General features: G+C 44.2%; 1 protein-coding gene across 2 annotated transcripts in view; it reads left to right on the forward strand.

Annotated features, from left to right (window-relative positions):
- sulf1 (sulfatase 1) overlaps nt 1-26,430 on the forward strand; it is a 423,430-nt gene that overhangs the window by 340,456 nt on the left and 56,544 nt on the right. For both annotated transcript variants that reach the window (XM_078217099.1, XM_078217098.1), the window contains one exon: nt 9,896-10,025. In XM_078217099.1, the coding sequence (XP_078073225.1) occupies nt 9,896-10,025 (130 nt within the window). The remainder of the gene's footprint in view (nt 1-9,895; nt 10,026-26,430) is intronic.

Consider the following 26,430-nt stretch of genomic DNA (forward strand, 5'->3'; position numbering starts at 1 on the left):
ATGTGTTTTACCAACCAGTTTGGATTGTATTAGTTGTGTTAGATTTTTCTGGCCAATGATCAAAAGAGTCAAAAACCAAATATGTTTGTACTAATAATTATTTATTAACCTTTAAATCATAGTTGACAACTCTTCAATATTAAGCAGACATGATTAATTGACAAAATAAGTAACAGAGGTTACAACCATGGATTGTGAAGCAGTCCACCTTTATCCTCCCGTCTCTCCTGTCAGCAGCTGATGTGGTTCTGTCTGGTCTCATGTCCCCCATCCATTCCTCTGACAGGCCAAGAGGACCCCTAGAAAGATGTCAATGACCAAGGATTTCAGCCATGGTGAATCAAATAAGGTTTTCAATAAGTTAGTGGAGCAGAGCACTCATTGTCTTTAGGCGAAGAGCTCAGTGAATTTCTGGAATAAATGTTGATAGAATATTGGGAAAATTTGTTTTGGGTGTTGGTCATATCTCGGTAGGTTTGATGAAGTCTTGTAGTCATGCGCAGGCTATCTGTAAGTCTTTATCAACACAAGAATTATCTACAAAGATATAGCAAAGAGTACACATTGGGAGCTGTCTCCATGCTTGGATCTGCACGTGGCTCTGTCCAATACCCTGGGTGTGAGTCATGTGCTCTGGTGCATCACTGTATGGGTGTTATGTACTCAATCCCACATTAACCCTATATGTACCAGACCCTTACACTCCTAAATGTCCTAGAAAGTCTCCAGATTTGTTTCAAAATCCATCTTCAAATCTCCAGCAGCAAGTGACATACAACTTTGATACAACTTTATATAGTACTCAAAATCCTCTGCAATGACTTGCTTTCTCCCCAACTGCTAGTTGTTTGTAAAATAAAAGGCTAACATCAGAAGCAGCTGATGCTCTTGTAACTCATGACTAAGTAACGGAGACTTGGAAGGTGGAGAAGTCCGACCTCATGCAGAGCTCCGAAGATGGAAATAACAAACTACAGTCTTGAGTAGCTTACTTGGGGAAAATAGGTAAACCCTGAAGAACCCCATCTGGACCCGGAACCCACGACACAACATTTAGCACTAAAATGTAGTGAGCTCTCCTTAATGAGCAGTTGCAGCTGATTAAAGTTGCAATGATCCTCTGCATGGCCATGCTTCACTTTATCTCCTTTACCAAGGTGCCTTCTCCTGATAATCGTAATCTGTTCCAGCATTTCAGTTTAACACCCCACCTTTCCTATCTCAGCAGTTGTTTCATGCCTCATTCCCTGTGTAATTGTAGTTAACAATTTCTCTAGAACTTATGTAACCTCATCCTTATAAGCTGGCACGTTTGAACTCATTGCCTTCCCATTGGAGGAACATATTGATATCAGAGTGATGAAGATTTAACTGTAGAGGAGTTACCTGTTCACTCTGGACCTCTACTCCTGGGTAAATCCACCTTCCATGCTGATTGCTGGATCAGAACTAACTAGCTTACCTCCGGGAAAATGTACACAAGAAGCACATATTCCCAGCCAGAGTTTTTTGCTCTTGTATTAGTGGCGCACATTTAACAGGCTGGTATATATCTTTCAACCCTTATCTGTTAGAGATGCACTTAGCAGTTTTACAGAAACGTCACATCTACCTACATTAGACAATGCGTTCCCACATCTTCTACAACAATGACTAGCACATGAATTGGAAAAATCTAAAGACTGAAGTGATGGAACTGAAATCTGAATATCAAAATCGCCAGTTTAGCTACCCTTAATTTTCAAAGAAACGCCTCAGTTTTGTTGACTTATCTGAGTCACACATGTTATTAAAGTTCATCCCATCCACTGTCAATCTTCTCACCCAGCCTTGCTGCTGCTAATGAAGCACCAGCCTTGCCAGATTTTACTTACTCCGTAGCTTCTTTGGTTTTTGCCAACAAAGTGGTTGCACACATAGCTAAGGCAAGACATCTTTGTGTCTACCTTAACAAGCTGTCTCTGGGCTCCTTGTCTTAATGGCTTATTTTCTATCACTGGCAAGGAATGTTTTGTTAGTGCCATTTCTTTCTGTAGCTTTCAGTTTGATTACTAGCTCCATCTTGAGGTCACAATTAATGGAACTTTATTTGTCTACAAGCTCATGAAGCAGTCTGCCTAAGCTCTGCAGCTGCCATCATCTTGACTCCCCTATAAGTAATTCACACCCATTCCAGTGGGGGTTGCTGCGCCAGAGATATTCAGGGCCTGCCAATGATCTGCACTCAGTAATACAATTTGGTTCAGATCTATTTGGTACCTGCACATTTATACTAGCGTTGCTCTTGGATGGGGCAAGAGAAAAATCCTGTCATAGAATCAGAGGTTTACAGCATGGAAACAGGCCCTTCGGCCCAACTTGTCCATGCCGCCCTTTTATTTTTAAACCCCTAAACTAATCCCAATTGCCCGCACTTGACCCATATTCCTCTATACCCATCTTACCCATGTAACTGTCTAAATGCTTTTTAAAAGACAAAATTGTACCCGCCTCTACTACTACCTCTGGCAGCTTGTTCCAGACATTCACCATCCTCTATGTGAAAAAATTGCCCCTCTGGACACTTTTTTGTATCTCTTCCCTCTCACCTTAAACCTATGCCCTCTAGTTTTAGACTCCCCTAGTCTTTAGACTTTTTAGTCCTTAGACTTTTCTACCACACTTGTGTCTTTCGCAAGCAATGCAGTTTGTTTCATGCAGAAAAGTTTTTCCATTATTTTAATTACAACTTCTCAGGAATAAATAGGAGTTCTATGCAATTTTTTTAATGGTAGAAATTTAATGCAGCTATTTAACATCAAATTGTTCACTCTGTCAACAGCACTTACAATCACTCTCTAAAAAGGGAGTTTGATGGTTACATATTAACTTCTCCACTCACCTAATCGTTTGCAAGACAATGAAAAGTGATAATAACAACAGAAAACGCTGGAAATACTTAGCGAGGAGGCAGCATTTGTGGAGAGAGAGATAGTTAGCGTTTCAGGTTTGTGACCTTACAGCAGAAATCACAGTTCAAAGGTCATGAATCTGAAATGCACTCTGTTTCTCTCTGCTCCTTCCCAGAAGTTTCTGGGAAGAAGCTTGCCAGACCTGCCAAGCATTTCCAGCATTTTGATTTTTCAAATTTCCAGTTTCCACAGTATTTTGCTGTTGACTTAAAAAAGTAATTACTGCTTAGCTGACTGGAGGCCATCAGTAATTATCATTCGGAGTTCCCTTCACGCATTAGTTTGATTAAATGTTCCACACAGTAACATTCCATTTTAGTCCCATGTCTGGTTAACCAACAACATATGCACTGACTGAAGAGGACTAGAAAAAGGTTACGCTATGAGGAAAGGTTGAGCTAATACTCATTGCAGTTTAGAAGAATGAGATGTGATTATATTGAATAAGACTCTGAGGGAGCTAGACAGGGTAGCTGGCAGATTCTTGAACAAGTTTCAAAACAAGGAATCTCCCATTTAATATAGGGATGAGGAGGAATTTCTTCTCTCTAGAGAATGTTAGTTTTTGGAATTCTCTTCCTGAGACAGCAGTGAAGGTTGTGTCATTGAATATATTCAAGGCTGAGTTCGACAATGTTTTGATGTACAAGGAAGTCAAGGGTTATGGGAGACATACAAGAAAATGAAGTTAAAGCCACTACCAGATCAACCATATTCCTTTTTAATGGAGTAGGCTCAATGGGCCAAATGGCCTACTCCTGTTCCTATTTCTTCTGATCTTATGAAAATAAATTGGTACAAAAAGGTGCCATCAATTAGAAGATTAGCAAAGATTGAACCTAAACATTCATCGTTAGCCTTCATTTCCCTTCTCAAACATTTGTACCAAATAATTTTCATTAATTTTATCATTCCTTTTAAAGTTATTTATAGTTTTTTTCCCCCTCAGTGTTGGCGATGATGGTAATTTACCAGAGTGGTAATGGTGTTGGTAAAGCCAATTAATAAATTACTGAGGCATGAGAGACGTATCCGAATCAGCAGAATTCAGTAGTTTGTGATATGTCCCTTCACCTGCCTGTCTTAATTCATTTCAGTCACATTAGTCTGCTCTGCCACAGTTACATCGTGCTTTATCCTCACTGTTTGGTCAAGAATACTCAAAGGCGAGAGAAATAACAGAAAATGTATTAAAATTATTTCAACTCGCTGTGACTAAATGTAAAAGTGGTGCTCTTGTTTATTCCAGTTCTCTTTCATTCCTTTTAATTGTTTACTTAATTAGAAGGATTCCTAGGCTAGAATAATGCAGGAAAACTTGCAATGAAGAGTAACCTCACTTTTGCCTGCAACAACACTGAAACCATCCGTTTTATCTTGTGTAAAAGCTTTCCCATTTCTGCCTTATCAGTAAGCATTTTAGCAACCTCACAAATCAAAGTCTACATCTAAAGGCCGGAGGCTTAAATATGATCAGCTCTCGGTTTTCTGAAAGTTAACAAATTCCTCTGAGACTAACTGAGATTCATCAGCTGAAAAGACAGCAGAGGACTGATTAGAACCAAGCCCAGGAACGTAACACTGAGCCTTGGTCTCACCTCTGTAATAGATATTGATATTTTTCCCTACTCTTTGTGATTTCACATACTTTTCCTATCTGACAACCAGAGGCTATCTCTTGATACTTGTGCCAATTACATTAACACGGAGAAGAAATACACATATTTTACTGACAGAAAACTGATGTTCACGTTTGTGAGATTGTAATTCTGAAACTTGGGCAGTATTGCATCAGTCAGCTGACATGTATCGAGCCGATTATTTTGAAAGTTAACTACGTAGTTTCAGCTATGTAAACCTTGGGCACAATTGACGCCACCGCTCTGCTGTGGTGGGCAGGGGTGGACAATCCCACAGAAACTATAAAACCTGTTACCTGGTGGCGGGAACTGATGGTGGGAACTTGCAATCTTGACCATCATGCAGGTACAGGAGGAATGGCGGGTAGCCATTCTCGCTAGAGGCCATCAGGAAGCCCTTTTGCATCCCATTGTCAGGACTTAAATGAGCCCCCAACTGGAATTTCTCCTCCCCTCACCCCGACCGCTGCTGGCGGCTTTTTATACCAGTCCATAACCTGCCCGCACCAATGTGGAGTGCACTTGTCAAGACTCAACTGGATGGAGGTTTAGGCGGCTTGTGGAGCCTAGAAGAGTTGCAGGAGTCTCTTAACGGTGGACCCGGAATATCACAAGGTCCAGAGGATGGATGGAGCAGTGATCAAGCAGATGCTTGAGTGGCTGGATCATCCAGGACTTGGATCATTGAATAGCTGGTGCTTGGTGGAGCAGCAGATGGTCGACTGAGTGACGTTCGGGAATGTGGCGATGTCTGTGTTGCGATGGGGGGGGAAAGAAGATGAGGAGAAGAGAAGTGAAGAGGTGGCATAGGGGTGTGGAGGCCTATTGGGGACAAGGTGAGGTTGAGGGTATTAGAAAAGTGAGATGCTGCGGGGGGCTTGGAATGGGCGCCGTGGTGTCTGGTGCATTAACATGGCAATGGCCATGGCGGATTGAGGGGTACTGAGTGCGAGGGATCAGGTGTGTGAGGAGAGAGGGGGAGGGGTTCAGAAACAAAGAACAAAGAAAATTACAGCACAGGAACAGGCCCTTCAGCCCTCCAAACCTGCACCGACCATGCTGCCCGACTAAACTAAAAACCCCTAACCTTCCGGGGACCGTATCCCTCTATTCCCATCCTATTCATGTACTTGTCAAGACACCCCTTAAAACTCACTATTGTATCTGCTTCCACTACCTCTCCCGGCAGCGAGTTCCAGGCACCCACCACCCTGTGTAAAAAAAACTTGGCTTGTACATCTCCTTTAAACCTTGCCCCTCACACCTAAAACCTATGCCCCCTAGTAATTGATTCTTCCACCCTGGGAAAAAGCTTCTTACTATCCACTCTGTCCATGCCCCTCATAATCTTGTAGACTTCTATCAGGTCGCCCCTCAACCTCTGTCGTTCCAGTGAGAACAAACCAAGTTTCTCCAACCTCTCCTCATAGCTAATGCCCTCCACACCAGGCAACATCCTGGTGAATCTTTTCTGTACCCTTTCCAAAGCCTCCACATCTTTCTGGTAGTGTGGCAACCAGAATTGAACACTATATTCCAAGTGCGGCCTAACTAAGGTTCTATAAAGCTGCAGCATGACTTGCCAATTTTTAAACTCAATACTCCGGCCAATGAAGACAAGCATACCGTATGCCTTCTTGACTACCTTCTCCACCTGCATTGCCACTTTCAGTGACCTGTGTATCTGTACATCCAGATCCCTCTGCTTATCAATACTCTTAAGGGTTCTGCCATTTACTGTTTACTTCCTATCTGTATTAGACCTTCCAAAATGCATTACCTCACATTTGTCTGCATTAAACTCCATCTGCCATCTCTCCGCCCAAGCCTCCAACCAATCTATATCCTGCTGTATCCTCTGATAGTCCTCATCGCTATCCGCAAATCCACCAAACTTTGTGTCATCCGCAAACTTACTAATCACTCCAGTTACATTTTCCTCCAAATCACTTATATATATTACAAACAGCAAAGGTCCCAGCACTGATCCCTGAGGAACGCCACTTGTCACAGCCCTCCATTCAGAAACACAGCCTTCCACTGCTACTCTCAAGAAGGAGGGAATCAGGGAGGGATCTGTGCTGTCAATTACTGAGTGCTGGGGGAAAACCGAGGGAATTGGTGATATGAAGGGACAGTCAGAGCAGGCAGTGAAATTCAATAGGGTGGGAGGGTGCTGTTCAGTGATGTCAACTGAAGGGGCAGAGAGGTTATTTGAGGGTAGATGAAAGGACACGTGGATTTTGGGGATGGGTGGGTCAAGAATGGGCTTTTCCACATTGATTGGCATGGGCCCTGCAGGAAGACAGGGCATATGTACATTACCCAAAGGGTAATGGTGGCGGGGGAGGTGTGGGTGGGGGCTTCAAGGTGACACTGGGAGAGTCAGTGGGTTGGGGGCTGGTGGGTAAAAGGTGTTTGAGTGGCTCTCGAAGCGCACTCTCAGCATGGCTGCTGAGAACCGCAAGGTGGAGTAATCAGGATGTTGGGCGGGAGTTGGTTCATCCCATGGGCGAAGCTGGACAACTGGAGGAGAAGCCCAACATTGTAGTTACTACAATGCAAAGACATTTCAAATGATGAACATGTGAAGGGCAAGGGGTCAGTGTCTGTGGAAGGCTTCTTGCACATGATTCACCAGGGCCCTGAACTTAGCTTCCCTGTGCACGCGTGGGACATAGACCTAGTCTGGGGTGTCCCTTTGAAAACAAGAAGGGCACACAGGCTAATGGCTAAGAATCACAATGAATCAACATCAGACCTCATTAAAGTGCAAGTGTAGTCAATCAACAAGCGTGTATCAATACTGAACAATGAAAATACAGCTGTGCAACCACATGTGAAATCAGAACTTGTTAAATTGTCATTGCCTGCCATTGCGTCTTGGTGCCTTCCCGACATCCACAGCAGGGATGGAGGCAGCCTATTGTCCTTAAAGACGTTGGCATAGGTCCGTGGATCTCTAACCCACCCTACCAGCCCCTCCTTGCCGAGTCCCCAAAGATCTCCATGTTTGGGCTGATCAAGGTTGCAGCACATACAGCCCGAACAGGTTCCTTTGACATTAGACCAGAACAAGTGTTTCTGGGCTCCAATTTAATATATATTCCTTCTAGTTTAATCCACTAAAATTACTGCAGAAAGGCCCTAAATGGGCAAACAATTCTTAGGCCCAGTGTATAAAGTGAAATCAGGGATAAGGCAGAAGGGGGCATTAAATAGTTCCTCATTTTATTTCCAATAAACGAGACCCTGAAAAAACCCCAGAAAATTCTGGAAACTCTCAGAAGGTCAGGCAGCACCTGTGGAGAGAAAAACCGAGTGAATGTTTCAGCTCGCTGACCTTTCATCAGAACTGAAAGAAGTTCAAGAGGTAGCAAGTTTGAAGCAAGCACTGAGGTGAGGAAAAGAGGGAAGGAAGGAGAGATTATGTGAGAGAAATGATGATGGTGCAAGGCGAGGGGAGCAGATAATGGTATAAATAAAGAAACAAAAGATGGGTCTGAATGAGGCGTAAATGGAATTAGCAGGTTCATCATCAACAATTGGCATTCAAAGGAACTGAAGACAGAGGTCACGATCTAAAATTGTTGAACTTGTGTTGGGCCCAGAAGGCTATAAAGCAGTTACGGGGCTGTCACAATATTTTTCTTGTTGTATTTAAAACTATTGTTCCCCTCAAGTAGCCAGATAAAGTTGCGAAGTGGTTTTAAGATGATTTATTAAAGACTATAGCTATAGGACTCTAAATTAAATCATTATGGCCAGTTGAAGTGCACAATTCAGAAATACACAAACAGTTATAGTTTCAAATTTGATTACAAGTAATCAGCAAATACCAATTGAGGCATAGGAGTTATCTCTATCCACTCGCAGTTATTGAGTTAAGGTTACATCATGCATATATAAGGGTATAGTGTCCAGTTCTAACTTCTGCATGTTATATCATCAAGCAATGATAGCTATATATCTGAACAATGGTGTATCAACCTCCTTTTCCATTGTTCCTTGTTCTAATGAGCTGTAGCTGCACATCGTTCAATTAAATGGTCATTGACTCTGATCTGGGTCGGCTTTATTCAAGACCTGTCGTTTGTCCGTAACTTCCCTGCGTGATTGAGATTCAGCTTGCAGCTTATGTGATTCCTAAACTTGTGCGATTATTAACCCTTTCAAAACTGCTGAATCGAACAATGAGGTGCTGTTTCTCAAGCTCACGGTGGGCTTTGTTGGAATACTGCTGAGGCTCAGGAAAGAGAGGATGAAGTGGGACTAAGAATTAAAATGACAGGTGACCAGAAGCTTTGGATCATGCTTGCAAACCGAAAGGCAGTTTCCTGCAAAGCAGCCACCTAGTCTGCATTTGGTTTCTTCATTGTGAGCAGCGATTGCAGTCTAGAGGATTGAAAGAACTACAAAGAGCGTCTGGGGGTCCTGCATAGTAGTCGGGAGGAGGTGAAAGGGCAGGTATTGTATTTCCTGCACAGTTGTGAGAAGGTGCCTTGGAAAGGGAGTGGATGTTGGAGGGTGATAAAGGAGTGGACCAGCATGTCTTAGAGAGAATGATCCTTTTGGAGTGCTGAACGGAAGAGGGAAAGATGTGTTTGGTGATGGAGGTAGTGGAAATGGAGGAACTGTTGACTGGAGAGGCTGGTGGCTAGAAGATTGAGAGCACAAGGAAGACTGCAATGGTTCTGGGAGGAATGAAAAAGGGTGAGAAGAGAAGTACAGGAAATGGGACAAACATGCTTTGCAACTCATGGTGGTCAGGGGGAGTGGGGTAATCCTCTGAGGAAAAAGGAAGACATATCATAAACATTAGTATAGAAGGTGGCATCACCAGATCTAACATAACCAAGTCAATCTGGGAAAATAGGAAGAGTTAGGAATATGGAAGGAGATAGAGGGGAATGTAGTCAAGCTATTTGTTTCCTGGTGGCATCATGCTGAAGATAATGGAAATGGCAGAGGATGGAGCTTTGAATGTGCAGACAGCTGGGGATGTTCTTTTCTGTGCTGGATAATGTCTGAGTAAATATAGCAGCAAGTGATTTCATTAACACAGCAGGTGAAAATAGTGAAGGGGGAAAAGTTGCTGTGATGTTTGTCGTTAAACATTCCTTTGCAGGCAAACATAAATGTGGCTTTTGAGGGAACCTCGTAAATCTTCAGTCATCACTGTCCGAAAGCAAGCAGTTGAAATCGCACTGGAGTAAATGGGCAGTGTTCTTAGAATGACTGTAAAAAAAAAACTACATATTCTTCCAGTTTACCAGAAAATATTGTTGCTCCTTTTTCCCCCAGCAAATTGCTCCGTAAGAAAGAAGAGGGAGCCAGTGATGCGCAACAAACCAATTACCTACCTAAATATGAACGAGTAAAAGAAGTGTGCCAACAGGCAAAGTACCAGACAGCCTGTGAACAACCTGGGCAGGTAAATGAGCACAACTGAACTTAACCATAAATTCACTGCTTTTTTCACAAGTAAGTCATTCTACGGCTTAATACTAGCAACAGACTAAATGTATTAAGTTGCAGTGGAAAGCCAAAACATGACCAACTAGCTGTAAGAAATGAGGTGAAGAAGGTCAATCATTATCAACATCAATGGTAGAATTCAATTTGTTGACCTCTTTTGAAGCTGCACTGTTTCATGTCCATTGCTCAGTGATAACAAGAGTCACGCAGCTATTGTTTGCCAATTTGTCAAAGTTTGAAGTTGTTTAACGCAGATAAATTAACTACAAAGAGCAGGTTGTAAACTTAATTATAGCTGCAATCACTCGATGCCATTGCTGCCAATCCCCAAAGCACACCCTGCAAACAGTGGGTCTCCAGGGACCTGGAAGTCTTAATGGAAAACAATATTCCACCAGCAAAAATATAATTATGTTGTATTCTTTGAGAATGATTCCTGTGAGAATTTTGTTTTTCCCATGACAAACATGAGCATTTATTGTAGGTAGATAATTCAGTGCAAAACTATGACAGGGATTCATTTATTTTGATTAATTTATTTTTCCCAGATTAGCTGCAGGCCTTGTTTTTTGCTAGTTAAAATGGACATCAAGATTCCGTAGAGTTTAATGAAAGATTAACCAAGATTTTCCATTGCCTGGGCCAAAATTGAGGGGTGGCACGGTGACACTGCTGCCTCACAGCGCTAGGGCCCCAGGTTCAATTCTGGTCTTGGGTAACTGTCTGAGTGGAGTTTGTACATTCTCCCCGTGTCTGCGTAGGTTTCCTCTGGGTGCTCCAGTTTCCTTCCACATCCAAAGATGTGCGGGTTAGGTGGATTGGCCATGCAAAATCGCCCCTTAGTATTCCAAGCTGTGTAGGTTAGGGGAATATCAGCGGGGTAAATACGTGGGGTAATGGAGGTAGGACCTAGGTAAGATCCTCTGCCAGCAAGTCATGCAGGTTCGATGGGCTGAATAAGCTCCTTCTGCACTGCAGGGATTCAATGAAAATTCCTCCCTCAACTGACCCACACATTCAACACATAGGTGACTGGACTCTATGGGGTGGCATGGTCCCCACCTGGCCTGGGCAAAGAAGTGGGTGGGGGGCACAGTGGGGAGGTGGGATGCAGGGGGGGGAGAGAGGGGAATGCTGGTGTGTGACTGCCCCCTATCCCAACAGCTGCCCTACAGCGACTTGACCAAAGGAGCAGCACTAATTGCTTTAAGGCAAGACTTCCACCCCTTTCTCAGGAGGAAGTCCCACCTTGGAGAATGGCCAGCCAGTAGGATAACTGGCAGCTCAGTACATCCAGCAGCATCAGCTGGGAGCAGCGGCCACTGCTGGGACTGTCCCATCACGCTGATTCTAGGGGATTCACCAAAGAGGTCCCCTCCACTGTCCCGTGAAGCTACAGCTACAGGGCACCCTGAGAGGCTTGGGCCTCCCCCCGCTGCAGGTAAAACACTCACCCCGATTAATTGGCTACTTAAGGACCTAAATATTCTAAGGGTGGGCGGGGCTGCCTGTGCCCCCTCCTCCCGCCCCCTCAGTAAAATTTCAGACAGGGCGGGAGCAGACAATGGGAATGCATGATCCTCTGTCCTTCAAACCTGCTGGTGAGAGAGTGTACTTTTTTTTTTACTGTCCCTTTAATTTTCCTTCTTCTCTCCTTTCTGGCAGCCCAACACACTGAGTTTTAGCCAGGCCTAATCTGATTGTTCAGATCAACACCAAATTCTTCAATAGCTGGATTGTTAATTACTTTGCAAACATTTTTAGTAGCATGTCAGAAAGCTCAGTCTGTGCTGAATTCACATATATCTAGAGTTCAGCATGGTGCTTATCAATTCAGCATGAATTGAAGGTGTAATGAATAATGTTTTTGAGTATAAATTCTTTTAACTGAATGTGTTGTTCTAAGCTACGTGGGGATGTCCAAAATAATGGAACATTTATTGCAAGAATTTAGAATTCTCACAATTCAGTTTTGTTGATTTTATTTGGAGAGATATATCCAGTCCTCTTAATCTTTGGGTCAGTTATTTTTCTCTCAGTATTTAAACAATGCTTATCTTTTGATTGTCAGATATTCTGATATTATTTTTGTCAGTCTTGTTTGACTAATGCTATCTAAGTCAGTCTGTTAATGACCCCATCCTTTCCCATGCCCTTTTTTATTATTTTTCTTGTTCATCGATTTTCTTTCCCTTTTAAATGTTATTGTGGATTTTGTTTCCATGACTGTTTCTAGCAGGACATTCATTTTCTTAACGCTTTGTGCAAAAATACCTTTTCCTTTTAATCTGTTAGTGACCATCTTAAATGTATGCACTCTACTTACTGACATGTCAACCACTAAATGGTTTTCCTTCATTTACCATATAATTTTAAACACATATTTAAGTAAAGTTAAAGTTTATTTATTAGTCACAAGTAGGCTTAAATTAACATTGCAATGAAGATACTGTGAAAATCCCCTAGTCGCCACACTCCGGTGTCTGTTTGGGTACACTGAGAGAGAATTTAGCACGGCCAATGCAACTAACCCGCACATCTTTGGACTGTGGGAGGAAACCGAAGCACCCGAAGGAAACCCACGCAGACACAGGGAGAACGTGCAGACTCCTCATAGACAGTAACCCAAACTGGGAATTGAACCCAGGTCCCTGGCACTGTGAGGCAGCAGTGCTAACCACTGTGCCACCGATTTTCTCTTAATATTCTCTGTTTGAATGAAAAGGTCAGTTTCTCTAGTCTCTCGTCACAGCGAGAGCTTCGCATCCTGCTCTCACCTTAGTGGATCTCTTCTATGATTTCTGTTCCGACATAAGGCCTCCAGAACTGTGCATAAATATTCTAACTGCAGACATGCCAATGATTTCTAATGGTTCAGCATAATTTTCTCTGCTTTTGGGACTCCTTGAAATCGGCAGTAATCACCTCAAAATGTGGTGGAAAAGTTTACCAACCATTAGCTCTGATACTCTGCCCGCAGTCACTTTACTCGGGGCCTTCTGCTGAAGGACCAAGTTCACGGTTCAGGAGTTGTTCAAAATGTTCCTTCCAGCGATGATGGATGGCGTGATCATCCTTAAGAAGCGAAACACCATCCTGTGAGCGATGGGGAATTTGTCGGTCTGATCTCGGTCTATATGGTTTCAAAGAAGCTTTGAATGTCATGATGGTCAGACCATTGTTGGGTCTCTCAGGATTGCACCACAGAGCAGGAATAGGCCAGTGGACCATGAATTGCCATTCCCTCTGCACGCGCACTCACACCCCCACCCCCCCCCAACAGCAACTATTCATTTATGGCCAGGAAAGGGCTGCGGAAAGCGGCCCCATACTATCAATTTTGTATGTCTGCATGTTGGAAGTTGCAATATAGCATTTTCTAGCTTTAATAACAACCTATCCATTTCAGTAATAAATTAGCAGTTCAGATATCATAGTTTATATTAGGATGTCCCCTGTTTACAGAGACCAACATAAATCAATCCCAAAGGTGGTCATATTTGTGTTGTAATCTGGTAAAACAAGTGATAATACTTTCTGCATTGAAATGCCTGACTGTAAGCAGATTTCTTTTTGCACCGATTCGCAATCACCTACTTTATTACATTCCTTTCTATGACCTACAAACACCAGTGTGTTTAGCTATACAAAGTGCCTGAATGCTTCCATTATAAAAGGATTATCCCCAAAGTATTGCACTCCTATGGTTCTCTGTAGCACATAGTAATTTTCTGTGCAAGTCCTTGTGTCACAGGATTGATATATGATGTGCTGTTTGCAATATCTCAGTTCCCTGTTGTTGACCTGGGAAAAAAGCATTCAGGTAAGAAAATACTTTATATTGAAATTGATGAATATTTTGATCCAGTTAGGGAGCAGTAACTTTTTGGTTAATGTATATAAAGTTTGAAATCCCAGTTCTCCATTTTTTAAATTCCTCTGGTCACAGGGAAGTCATGATGTGGAGATGCCGGCGTTGGACTGGGGTAAAGTGCCAGAGGACTGGAGAACAACTAATGTGGTTTCACTTTTCAAGGAGGGTGGTAGAGGCGATGGAGAAAATTCTGAAGGAGAGAAGTAATCTCTACTTGGAAAGGCATGGGTTAATTAGGGATAGTCAGCATGGCTTTGTCAAAGGGATTTCATGCCTAACAAATTTGATAGAGCTTTTCAAAAATGTGATCAAGTCTGTGAATGAGGGAAGTGCAGTTGATGTGATATATATGAATTTTAGCAAAGCCTTTGACAAGTTCCCACATGGGAGACTGATTGAGAAGGTTGAAGCACTTGGAATTCAGGGAAACTTTGCGAGATGGATCTGAAACTGTAATAGGACAGTAAAGGATGGTGGTACAAGGCTGTGTTAGTGACTGGAGGCCAGTGTCCAGTGAGTACCATAACGTACAGTACAGGCACCCTTATTGTTTGTTATATACATCAATGATATAGATGATATGTGGGAGGAATGATAAGCAAGTTTTCAGATAACACCAAGATTGGCAGGGTGCTCAATAGTGAAGAAGAAGGTCGTAGGTTACAAGAAGATGCAGGTGGATTGGTCAGATGGGCAGAGTCAGGTGGTATTTAACCCTGATAAGTGTGATGTAATGCACTTTGGAAGCAGTAACAAGACAAGAGAGTATTTAATGAATGGCGTTAAATACTTAAAAGTCATTCTAATCGGACTGCCTCAAACCCTGCTCAACTCTCAATGATTTAATCTTTTCTCCAGATTGCATTTCAGTATTCCATGAGATTCACAAAACTGCATTCCTGTCTCTAATTACCAGCACAATGCCAGCTGTTTCACAGACTACTAGCTTTACCAAGTTGGCACTGCCCCTGGGTTTCTCCAAATCCCGTCTCCCAAAAGCACCAAACTATAAATGGCTTCTCGGGCTTCTCTAAGCCCCAACTGGCTACAGCATGAAACCAACAACCTTGCACCACCTTCTCAGCTCTCCAGGACGTCTCCTGAGCCCTAATTGCATGGAACAGCTACCTGGGCTTCTCTTTGAGTTACAAACCACACTAGGTCCAAACTAGTTGTTCTGGGCTCGAGCAGAGCAGAAAAGATGAAAAATGAGAGCATATGGAATAAAATTCTTCAAATGCCAACTTTCATGGGAACTCAGGAGGACCACCAGCAAATGAATGTTAAGTTAGTAATGAAAATTGGTTTGGATATTCTTCAAATATGGTAAATAAAGTGGCAAGAGAGGAGCAAACAGCTACGTTCTGGTTATTTACACAAATGTGCATGTTTTGGCACAATACCCACCAGTGACCAATGATGTCAACGGCTTTCAGAACTATCGCCGATTATACATCGCAATCACAAATTTATCATTGGGCAGTAAGATCAAAAATTATGGTGATGCATTTAGCTAAAAATCTACTGCTGTGCATCACAGAAAAGGTTAATTCTGAGAATTATTTAATGAACTACACATCAATTGGACAAAGATGCCACCTGGTAAAAGGCAAGATCAGGACTGCTGTCTGGAATCATTTTTACACACACAATGATCAGAATTTGAAATTGTCTTGGTTACCAAACCCACGCCAAATTATTCTTCCCTTTCACTTTCCTCTGACCCCAATCCTTCTTCCAATCTCATCCCTTTGGACCTTCACCTCTCTGACCCTGAACAGTGATCATAGAATCACAGAATCCCTACAGTGCAGAAAGAGACCATTTGGCCTATCGTGTCACAATCCCACCCAGGCCCTATCCCCATAACCCCACTTAGTTACTCTGCTATCCCCCTGACACTAAGGGGCAATTTAGAATGGCCAATCAACCTAACCTGCACATCGTTGGACTGTGGGAGGAAACCGGAGAACCTGGAGGAAATCCACGCAGACACGGGGAGAACTTGCAAACTCCACACAGACAGTCACCCGAGTCAGGAATCGAGCCCCGGTCCCTGGCGCTGTGAGGCAGCAGTGCTAACTACTGTGCCACCATGCCACCCCATGGGCAGATCAGCAAGGGCCTCAGCTTAATCATCTCCTTATGTCCCTACCTCAATTAGGGACATAAGGAGTGTTGAGCTGGGTGTGTTGAGCTGCGGTTCCTAAGGGACCATGTTAGGGAACTGGAATTGCAGCTCGAGGACCTTCGCCGGGTTAGGGATAGTGAGGAGGTCATTGACAGGAGCTATCGGCAGGTGGTCACACCGGGACCACGGGAGGAGGGTAACTGGGTAACAGTGAGGAAGGAGAAAGCTCGGGTGATGGTGAGCACCCCGGTGGATGTGCCCCTTAATAATAAGTACTCCTGTCTGAGTACTACTGGGGTGGACAGCCCACCTGGGGGAAGCAGCGGTGGCAGTGTCTCTGGAGCTGAGCCTGGCCCAGTAGTGCAAAGGGGTAAGGAAAGGAGGGTAGTGCTAATTGGGGACTCTACGGTGAGAGGGTCAGATAGGCGTTTTTGCGGACACAGACGGGACTCTCGGATGGTGGTTTGCCTCCCTGGTGCAGGGGTCCAGGATGTCTCTGGTCGAGTCCCAGAAATCCTGAAGGGGGAGGGAGAGGAGCCCAAGGTCGTGATGCATATAGGTACTGCTGACATAGGTAGGAAGAGGGAAGGGGTCATGAAAAGAGAATATAGGGAGTTGGGTAGACAGCTGAGAAAGAGGAATGCAAAGGTAGTAATCTCGGGATTGCTGCCTGTGCCGCGGGAGAGTGAGAACAGGAATCGGTGGAGAATTAATGCGTGGCTGAGGGACTGGAGCAAGGGACAAGGATTTGGGTACTTGGATCATTGGGACCTCTTTAGGGGCAGGTGTGACCTGTTTAAAAAAGACGGGTGGCACTTGAATCCCAGGGGGACCAATATCCTGGCGGGAAGGTTGGCTAAGGCTACTGGTGAGACTTTAAACTAGAAAGGTTGGGGGGAGGGAATCGAAATGAGGGGACTGAGAGCGAGGAGGTTAGCTCGCAAATAGATAAGGAATGTAGACAGGGTAAGAGGGAGGTTAGACGAGTGAGGGAGAAGGGAAGTGCTCAGGCTGAAGGTCTGAGATGTGTCTATTTTAATGCCAGGAGTGTAGTGAATAAAGTGGATGAGCTTGGAGCGTGGATTGCTGCTTCGAATTGTGATGTGGTGGCCATTACGGAGACTTGGATGTCTCAGGGACAGGACTGGGTGCTTCAGGTGCCGGGTTTTAGATGTTTCAGGAAGGACAGGGAGGGAGGCAAGAGAGGGGGGGGAGTGGCACTGTTGATCAGGGATAGTGTCACGGCTGTAGAGAAGGTGGACGCCGTGGAGGGACTGACTACGGAATCTCTGTGGGTGGAGGTTAGGAACAGGAAGGGGTCGGTAACTTTGCTGGGTGTTTTCTATAGGCCGCCCAATAGTAACAGAGATGTTGAGGAGCAGATGGGGAAACAGATCCTGGAGAGATGTAGGAATAACAGAGTTGTCGTGATGGGAGATTTTAATTTCCCAAACATAGATTGGAATATCCCTAGGGCTAGGGGTTTGGATGGAGAGGAGTTTGTTAGGTGTGTCCAGGAGAGTTTCCTGACACAGTATGTGGATAAGCCTACTAGAGGAGAGGCTGTTCTTGATCTGGTGCTGGCTAATGAACCTGGACAGATGGAGGATCTCTCGGTGGGTGAGCATCTTGGGGATAGCGATCATAATTCTATCTCCTTCACGATAGCATTGGAAAGAGATAGGGTCAGGCAGGCTAGGAAAGTGTTTCTCTGGAGTAAAGGGAAATACAGTGTCATCAGGGAGGAAATTAGACGGGTAAATTGGAAGGAGGCATTCTTGGGGAAAAGTACCGAAGGAAAGTGGAGGATTTTCAAGGAATGTTTGTCTGGAGCTCTGCATGACAACGTTCCGATGAGACAGGGGGGTGTTGGTAGGGTACGGGAACCATGGTGCACGAAGGTTGTGATGAACCTGGTAAATAAGAAAAGAGAGGCGTACAGAAGGTTCAGAGAGCTAGGAGGTGTTAAGGATTTAGAGGAGTATACGCGATGTAGGAAGGAGCTTAAGAAGGAAATTAGGAGAGCGAGAAGGGGTCATGAGAAGACCTTGGCGGGTAAGATTAAGGAGAATCCCAAGGCTTTCTACAAATATGTCAAGAGTAAAAGGATGAGATGTGAAGGCATAGGACCCTTAAAAGGTGAAGGGGGAAAAGTTTGTGCGGAACCGTTAGAAATGGCGGAGGTGCTTAATGAATACTTTACCTCGGTATTCACGGTGGAAAGGGATCTGGGTGGTTGTACTGCTGGATTGCGGAGGACAGAAAGGATCGAGCATGTGGACATAAAGAAAGAGGATGTGTTGGAACTATTGAATGGCATCAAGGTTGGTAAGTCGCCGGGACCGGATGGGATGTACCCCAGGTTACTGTGGGAGGCGAGGGAGGAGATTGCGGAGCCTTTGGCGATGATCTTTGCATCGTCGATGGAGACGGGAGAGGTTCCGGAGGATTGGAGGATTGCGGATGTGGTCCCTATATTCAAGAAAGGGAACAGGGACAGCCCGGGAAATTACCGACCGGTGAGTCTAACCTCAGTGGTTGGTAAGTTGATGGAGAGGATCCTGAGAGACAGGATTTATGATCATCTAGAGAAGTTTAGTATGATCAAAAGTAGTCAGCACGGCTTTGTCAGGGGCAGGTCGTGCCTTACGAGCCTGGTTGAGTTCTTTGAAAATGTGACCAAGCACATTGACGAAGGAAGAGCGGTGGATGTGGTCTATATGGACTTCAGCAAAGCGTTCGATAAGGTCCCCCATGCAAGACTTCTTGAGAAAGTGAGAGGGCATGGGATCCAAGGGGCTGTTGCCTTGTGGATCCAGAACTGGCTTGCCTGCAGAAGGCAGAGAGTGGCTGTGGAGGGGTCTTTCTCTGCATGGAGGTCAGTGACCAGTGGAGTGCCCCAGGGATCTGTTCTGGGACCCTTGCTGTTTGTCATTTTCATAAATGACCTGGATGAGGAAGTGGAGGGATGGGTTGGTAAGTTTGCTGACGACACCAAGGTAGGTGGTGTTGTGGATAGTTTGGAGGGATGTCAGAAGTTGCAGCGAGACATAGATAGAATGCAAGACTGGGCGGAGAAGTGGCAGATGGACTTCAACCCGGATAAGTGTGTAGTGATCCATTTTGGCAGATCCAATGGGATGGAGCAGCAGTATAAAATGAAGGGTACCATTCTTAGCAGTGTAGAGGATCAGAAGGACCTTGGGGTCCGGGTCCATAGGACTCTTAAATCGGCCTCGCAGGTGGAGGATGCGGTCAAGAAGGCGTATGGCGTACTAGCCTTCATTAATCGAGGGATTGAGTTTAGGAGTCGGGAGATAATGCTGCAGCTTTATAGGACCCTGGTTGGTCCCCACTTGGAGTACTGCGCGCAGTTCTGGTCACCTCATTACAGGAAAGATGTTGAAGCCATTGAAAGGGTGCAGAGGAGATTTACAAGGATGTTGCCTGGATTGGGGGGCATGCCTTATGAGGATAGGTTGAGGGAGCTTGGTCTCTTCTCCCTGGAGAGACGAAGGATGAGAGGTGACCTGATAGAGGTTTACAAGATGTTGAGGGGTCTGGATAGGGTGGACTCTCAGAGGCTATTTCCAAGGGCTGAAATGGTTGCTACGAGAGGACACAGGTTTAAGGTGCTGGGGGGTAGGTACAGGGGGGATGTCAGGGGTAGGTTTTTCACTCAGAGGGTGGTGGGTGAGTGGAATCGGCTGACGTCGGTGGTGGTGGAGGCAAACTCGTTGGGGTCTTTTAAGAGACTTCTGGATGAGTACATGGGATTTAATGGGATTGAGGGCTATAGATAGGCCTAGAGGTGGGGATGTGATCGGCGCAACTTGTGGGCCGAAGGGCCTGTTTGTGCTGTGGCTTTCTATGTTCTATGTTCTATGTTCTAACTTTTGGCACGACACAATGTTGAGATCGTATTGTGTCCTTTCCATCTCTCCACCCGCTTCTTTGGCTAGGAGTTCTCCAACTACGTCATTCTTCCATATTCAGAATTCCACCTGGACACCTTCTTCTAGTGCCTTACCCTTACTATATTGTTCCATTGGTAACATCTCATTGGGAACTACTCCACTCTAATTTGTCTCCTGCTGAACTTGCTGCGTTTGGTTCTCTCTGGTCTAATTCTAACGTTGTCCTTAAACTCACCACAAAGTTGATCTTGTTGTTGTCTGGCTTACCGACCTTTACCTAGCAGAGGCCAAACTCCAACTCTCTGACACCCATTCCTACCTTATTCCCAGACCCTACCACTGGACATCAAACCATTGTTTCCAAGACTTGCTTTCTAACTCAACTTCCCTATCTCAATTTCTGGGGATAGGCTATCAGCAAATAATCACTAAAAGCCCACCAATTTTGAGAGCTATTTTGACTACATTTTGTACTACTTTGAATTTTAATAAACTATTCACTGCTCACTTTTCCTTTGGGAAGACCAGATGCAGATTGGATGACCGCCTTCATTTAGTCCACAAATGTGACTCCTATCATTGTAATTCTCTACCCCACTCCCATGCTGACTCCTCTCTCCTCAGCCTCCTACACTGCTCCAATGAAGCTCAACAGAAGCTTGAGGAGCAGCATCTCATCTTTTGATTAGTTACTTTACAGCCTTACGGACTCAACATTGAGTGAAACAATATCAGGTCATGGTCTCTGATCATTTTGATGGCAACTGTTGGCGATATTAATCCTAATCCCATTTACACCTCTTTTAGACCTGTGTTTTGTTGCTGGACTTGTACCTTTACCACCTTTTTTTGCTTTTCACCATCATCCCTTTTGCTTTTGAACCTCTCCTGCCTTCCACATATGTTAGGATTCCTTTGGGGAAATATATAAACCAAAGTAACCAAAAAGTTATCAAACGATCCCCAAAAGAAGAAATGATCAACAAGATTTCACTTTGTATTAATTTTACTTTAACACCAATCGGAACCAATGCCAATTAACTGAACGTTAACAGGCACATGGTACTTCAAATGAACGGGTAAATTGGAATTAATAGTTGATAGGCCTTATGCAAACACAAGCACCTGCATCACTCCCCTCACTAATCTGGCACTATGTGTAATCTGTGTTCCCAGCTTCATTGATTTGGCCAGTATGCCTGCCGATCACATTCACCGGTAGGCATATTTCATCCAAGGTCCCCGGATACTGTTAACACCAACAAGGTACTTGGCTATGAGCTCTCTGTCACTTGGGTCACATTGATCTTGACGGCATAGCTTTCCAGAGTTCTTTTCAACCAACCAACCTTGTTCATGATCTGATCCTCTGATTGCATCCTCTGATGCAAACTCTCAGCTCTTTCACATCCCGGAGCTATTTGCACCACTTTTAGGATTCAGTCCCTTTTAGCTCACTTACTCACTGCTTCTCCAAGAGCTCCTGGCATTCTATTTTTCCTCTGATGTCAAACAGAAAGCCAATGTTTTCAGAGTGCTTTCTGCTGGCTTCTCCTCACATGAATCCTGTGTTTCTCTTTCTGTCTCTGTCTGTTTTTTCTTTGTGTCTGCATCCCTGTGCTGATCAATTTCATCCCCTAGCTTTCCTGCTTGTAGCTTTTCTTTATGTATGGACACAAGGCTTCCGGCCTTAACTTTCTTCCTGTTCATACTGGCTCCAAGTCAAGGGTGACCAGATCACATGGAACAGTATTTTTTATTATCCAAAACCTTTACAATTGATGAAACTCTTAAAAGTCCCTTTCAAATATTCTTAAAAACACTCACAGACTCCATGGATGGTCCCTTAAGGTAGTAAGACAAGTGGAGAAAGTGGTTAAGAAAGCATGTGGTATGCTTGCCTTTATTAGCTGAAGCATAGAGTTTTAAGAGCAGGGAGGTTATGCTGGAATTATATAAAATGTTGGTTAGGCCACAGCTAGAGTGTTGTGTCCAATTCTGGAATGCACATTACAGGAAAGATGTGATAGGACTGGAAAGGAAATTTATCAGGATGTTGCCTGGGCTAGGGAGTTTTAGTTATGAAGAGAGATTGGATAGACTGGGATTGTTTTCCTTGGAGCACAGGAGACTGAGGGGAGACATGATTGAGATGTATAAAATTAGAGTAGACAAGAAGAAACTTTCCCCTTGGTGGAGGGATCAATGACCAGGGGGCATTGATTAAAGGTAAGGGGCAGGAGGTTTAGAGGGAATGTGAGGAAAAACTTTTTCACCCAAAGGGAGTCTGGAACTCACTGCCTGAAGGGAGGCAGGGACCCTCATTACATTTAAGAAGTATTTAGATATGCATTTGCGATGCCAAGAGATACAAGGCAATGGATCAAGTGCTGGAAAATGGGATTAAAATAGTTGGGTGGTTTGTCTTTGATGGGTGCAGATGCAATGTGCCAAAGGGCCTTTTTCTTTGCTGCAGACCTCTGACATTTTAAAGAAATCGCAGTTTTTCCTTACTGTACTGCTTCCAGGTCAAAGGTCATCATATAAACCTTCTCTCTTGTTCTCCCTGCTTCCCCCCTACCTCCTCTGCCTTGCCTCTGTACTTAAACCTATTTATTGTATTACATTTCAAACTTCTGATGAAAGAACATTGACTTCTGTTTCTCTCACTACAGATGTTGACTGACATGTTGAGTATTTTCAGCATTTTCTGTTTTTATTTCAGATTTCCATCATGTGCAGTATTTTTATACATGAGAAATCTTCAGGGTTGGTTAGGGGAAAGCAAAATTTCTAAAGTCATTCCAGAGATAGTTGAACACAGATGCTGAATTATTCCCTAAGGAAGGATAAGTTGGGAAGGCCAAGTGGCCTACCACAATTGTACTTCACTTTGTCATGAAGCACACTAAAACTACAGATCTTCTCTCATGTATTAATTAACCTTGAAAAGTTAAATCTTCTATTTCACTGGGGAAGATGTAGAGGTGGTGGTGATGTCACTAAGCTAGTAATTTAGAGACCCCGGCTAATTCTCTGGGGACAGTGTTGAAAGCCCATCACAGCAGCTGGTGGAATTTGAATTCAATTAATATATCTGAAATATAAAGCTTGGCTCAATAATGGTGACCATGACAACTATTTGCAATTGTTGTAAAACCCCATCTGGTTCCCTAATTTACTTTGGGCAAGGATTGGATAGACTGCCGCCCTTACCTGGTCTGGTGATTGTGACTCCAGACCCACAGCAATGTGGTTGATTCTTAACTGCCCTCTGTAATGACCAAGCAAGCCACTCAGTTCAAGGGCAATTAGGGATGGGCAACAAATGCTGGCCTTGCCAGTCACCCATGCATTTCCAAAACAAGCAAACAAAATAAGTTGATTAACTATAATGAAGACCCTCAATATGCTACCTCAATATTTCAGATTGCGGTATGTAGTGCCATCAGCCACTACCAGTGCAGACCATCTGGTATACCTTGCTGGGGAGACACTCTGTGGGTGTTCCCTGCATGCACCAGAAGCCTCCCGGCAGGTGCTGTCATGACGACCAGCCTGGCTGATTTCCCACTCCATTTGCAAACATGGATCACGCCACACAGATTCATAAAACAAATTAACTTGTTACTGCATTCAGCTGCAATGGGGGACAGGGTTAGCATTGTTTAATTGGCCTGGTCCCCAGCTTGCAGGCAAAGTAATATTGAATAACTAATTCTATGGCCTCCTCCTCCGAGAGCTGCTGTGGCTGGGCCGTCACCAGTTCTCGGATGTCTGAAATCAGAAAGACAAATGTTGGAGTGAGGTGGGTTGGAAATTAAGACATGCTTGGTCATAGCATCAGACATGCCAGGTTGCACAATAAGGACGAGCTGGGAGTTGAGAAAAGGCGCAAGACGGACAGATCGTCACCCTCAATATTCACAGCAGATGCCACTGGCAGTGCTGTAGATAACTCTTGATGTGGAACACTGGCTTCTCCGCAGAGCTCAGGTGATGCAGGCATCCTTCCCTCCCACTAGTTTTGCTCTGCTCCTGGCAATTATGGACAGCCTAGTTCTGAAAGTTAGAAGAACATGAGTGTTGGTGGTGCACTGTGTTCAACTGACGCCTGCCATGGATGAATAGCTGGATGTGTGTGGAAGCAGTGAAGCTGGGTGTGAGGCTAGTATCATTCTAGTTTGTTTGAGGGTGAGTTGGAATACCTAGATGTTAGGCATGAGTCCTGAATATCAGAGAGCCCTGATGAATGAGTGATAAGGAGGTGGAACATTGAACAGCGAGGGAGGTTGGTGGTGTGGTGATTAGGGGATGTCATGTGAAGGTGCATTCACTGATATTAACCAACCGTGTGAGATGATTAAAGATTTTTATGGCACTGCAGATAGGTCCCTGGGTCCAGATTCTGGGGTTTGATCTTTCCATTCACCTGCTCCTGTTCCAGCTGAGGGTGACTCTTGAACCTTGAGGATCTTCTGGCAGCTTCTGTATCTCCAACCCCCCCAACTCCCACGCATGCACACAACACCCTCCTTCCTGCAGAAACCCGGCCTCTGCCATCACTAAGACCTGCAGTGCTGCACCTGTGACCCCCAAGACTCCTTCATTTCCATGTTGCTCCATTTGTGTAGCTCCCTAGTATCAGTACAGGTAGTCAGCAGAAGCTTCCTTTCATTGAGTGCAGTTCCCCTTTAAAAGGGACAGACTGCCTTTAAGCAGAGCAGGATGCCTGTACTATGTGTTCCCTGCAAATACAGCTTGGCCTCCTGCTGAGTGCTGAGGCAGCCAGCAGCATGGGCTTAACATGGACCAACATTACAATCTTGTAGATGAGGAGACTGCACCAAGTTTGCATGTTGCTCCCTCCATGGCAAAGTGCATATCATGATTTGCAATCCCCACACCCAAAAATGGTATGGACCAATACTTAGCAAAGAAGTGGAAAAAATAATGATCAGATTGATGCTTCAAGATTGGAATTAGTGTCAATCACATCAGCCACTAAACTACTTCTGATAAATAATAAAAGGTAAAGCATTTTGCTAAAGTTCCCAATCAGCAGGTGTGACATCTGTTGTAGTGCAAAATTCTCCCAGCTGCCAACACAAACACTGTTTCAGAGGATGTTCAGAACTCAATGTTTCAGGAACTGAGCCAACCTGTATACTCCCAATGAGGTGATAACACCCCTTCAAATATACAAGGCCGACCTGGTCCTTTTCAGGAAGTTCTCCTCGGTGAAATGGTAAAAGAAATATGTTGATGTAGCCAATTAATAGACCGAGCGCTTGTTAGAGTTATGTCAAAGTTGGAGAAGTACTGAGGAATGTGCTGAGGGCTCAGTGTTGGACCAATACTGCTCATTCATGGAAATAATGTAGATTCAGAAACTGAAATGGAAAATGGTCAAATTTGCAGATTACATCAAACTAAGAGAGTCAGTAGAAGGAGGCACATCAGAATTACAGAATGAGTTGGATAAAATATTTAAGTGGGTGCATGAAATTTAAGTAAAATGCAGGAAGAAGAATTGCCCTACGAATGGTGTTTAAGTAACTGTAGGCAAAACCAACAAAGGCTTAGGAGTTTATTGAGACTTGTGATCAACATACTGAACCAATGAGCAGTAAATAACAAAGTCAATAAAATGTTGAACTATATTGCCAAGACAGTAGATTAGAAACCAGTGGTAATTGTGACCAGACCATAGTGTTGAGCACTGTGTCCTTTTCTACTCTTTGAGACATAAGGATGGCATTCAAATGCTAGAGACAGTGTAGAAGAGTCTTGTGGCTGCTCCCCAGGGGGTAAAATTGGTCTTAGGCCATAGCTGCAATTGTAGGGTGTCCATAATCTTCCGGATGAATGAATTGAGATGGACCAAATGTCTTTCCTTATCTATAATCATCTTAGGAAATTATTGTTGTTTTCAAAGGAAACTTCAAATGAAGGGACACCTGAGGTTGTTGGTTAATACACTTCACAACAACTTACAATGATTTTATTTTGGGCTGAGTGAACCAGGCCACCCTGTAAATTCTACCCATGATTGAATTAGCAGATCCTACATCTACTGACAATACCTGTGAGTTTGAGAGAGGATGTTAAATTAGAAGGTACCTGAGAATGTTAATTAAGTTATTTGGTTAGGAATCAGCTGGGAGGTATGGAACAGAAAATAGAAATAAAGAGACGGCACGGTGGGCACAGTGGTTAGCACTGCTGCCTCACAGCGCCAGGGACCCAGGTTCAATTCCGGCCTCGGGTGACTGTGTGGAGTTTGCACATTCTCTCCCCATGTCTGCGTGGATTTCCTCCGGGTGCTCTGGTTTCCTCCAACACTCCAAAGATGTGCAGGATAGGTGGATTGGCCATGCTAAATTGCCCCTTAGTGTCCTAAGATGTGTAAATTAGGGGGATTAGTGGGGTAAATACT

This window comes from Mustelus asterias, chromosome 7 (genome assembly GCF_964213995.1).
Source record: "Mustelus asterias chromosome 7, sMusAst1.hap1.1, whole genome shotgun sequence".
Taxonomy (NCBI): Eukaryota; Metazoa; Chordata; class Chondrichthyes; order Carcharhiniformes; family Triakidae; genus Mustelus; species Mustelus asterias.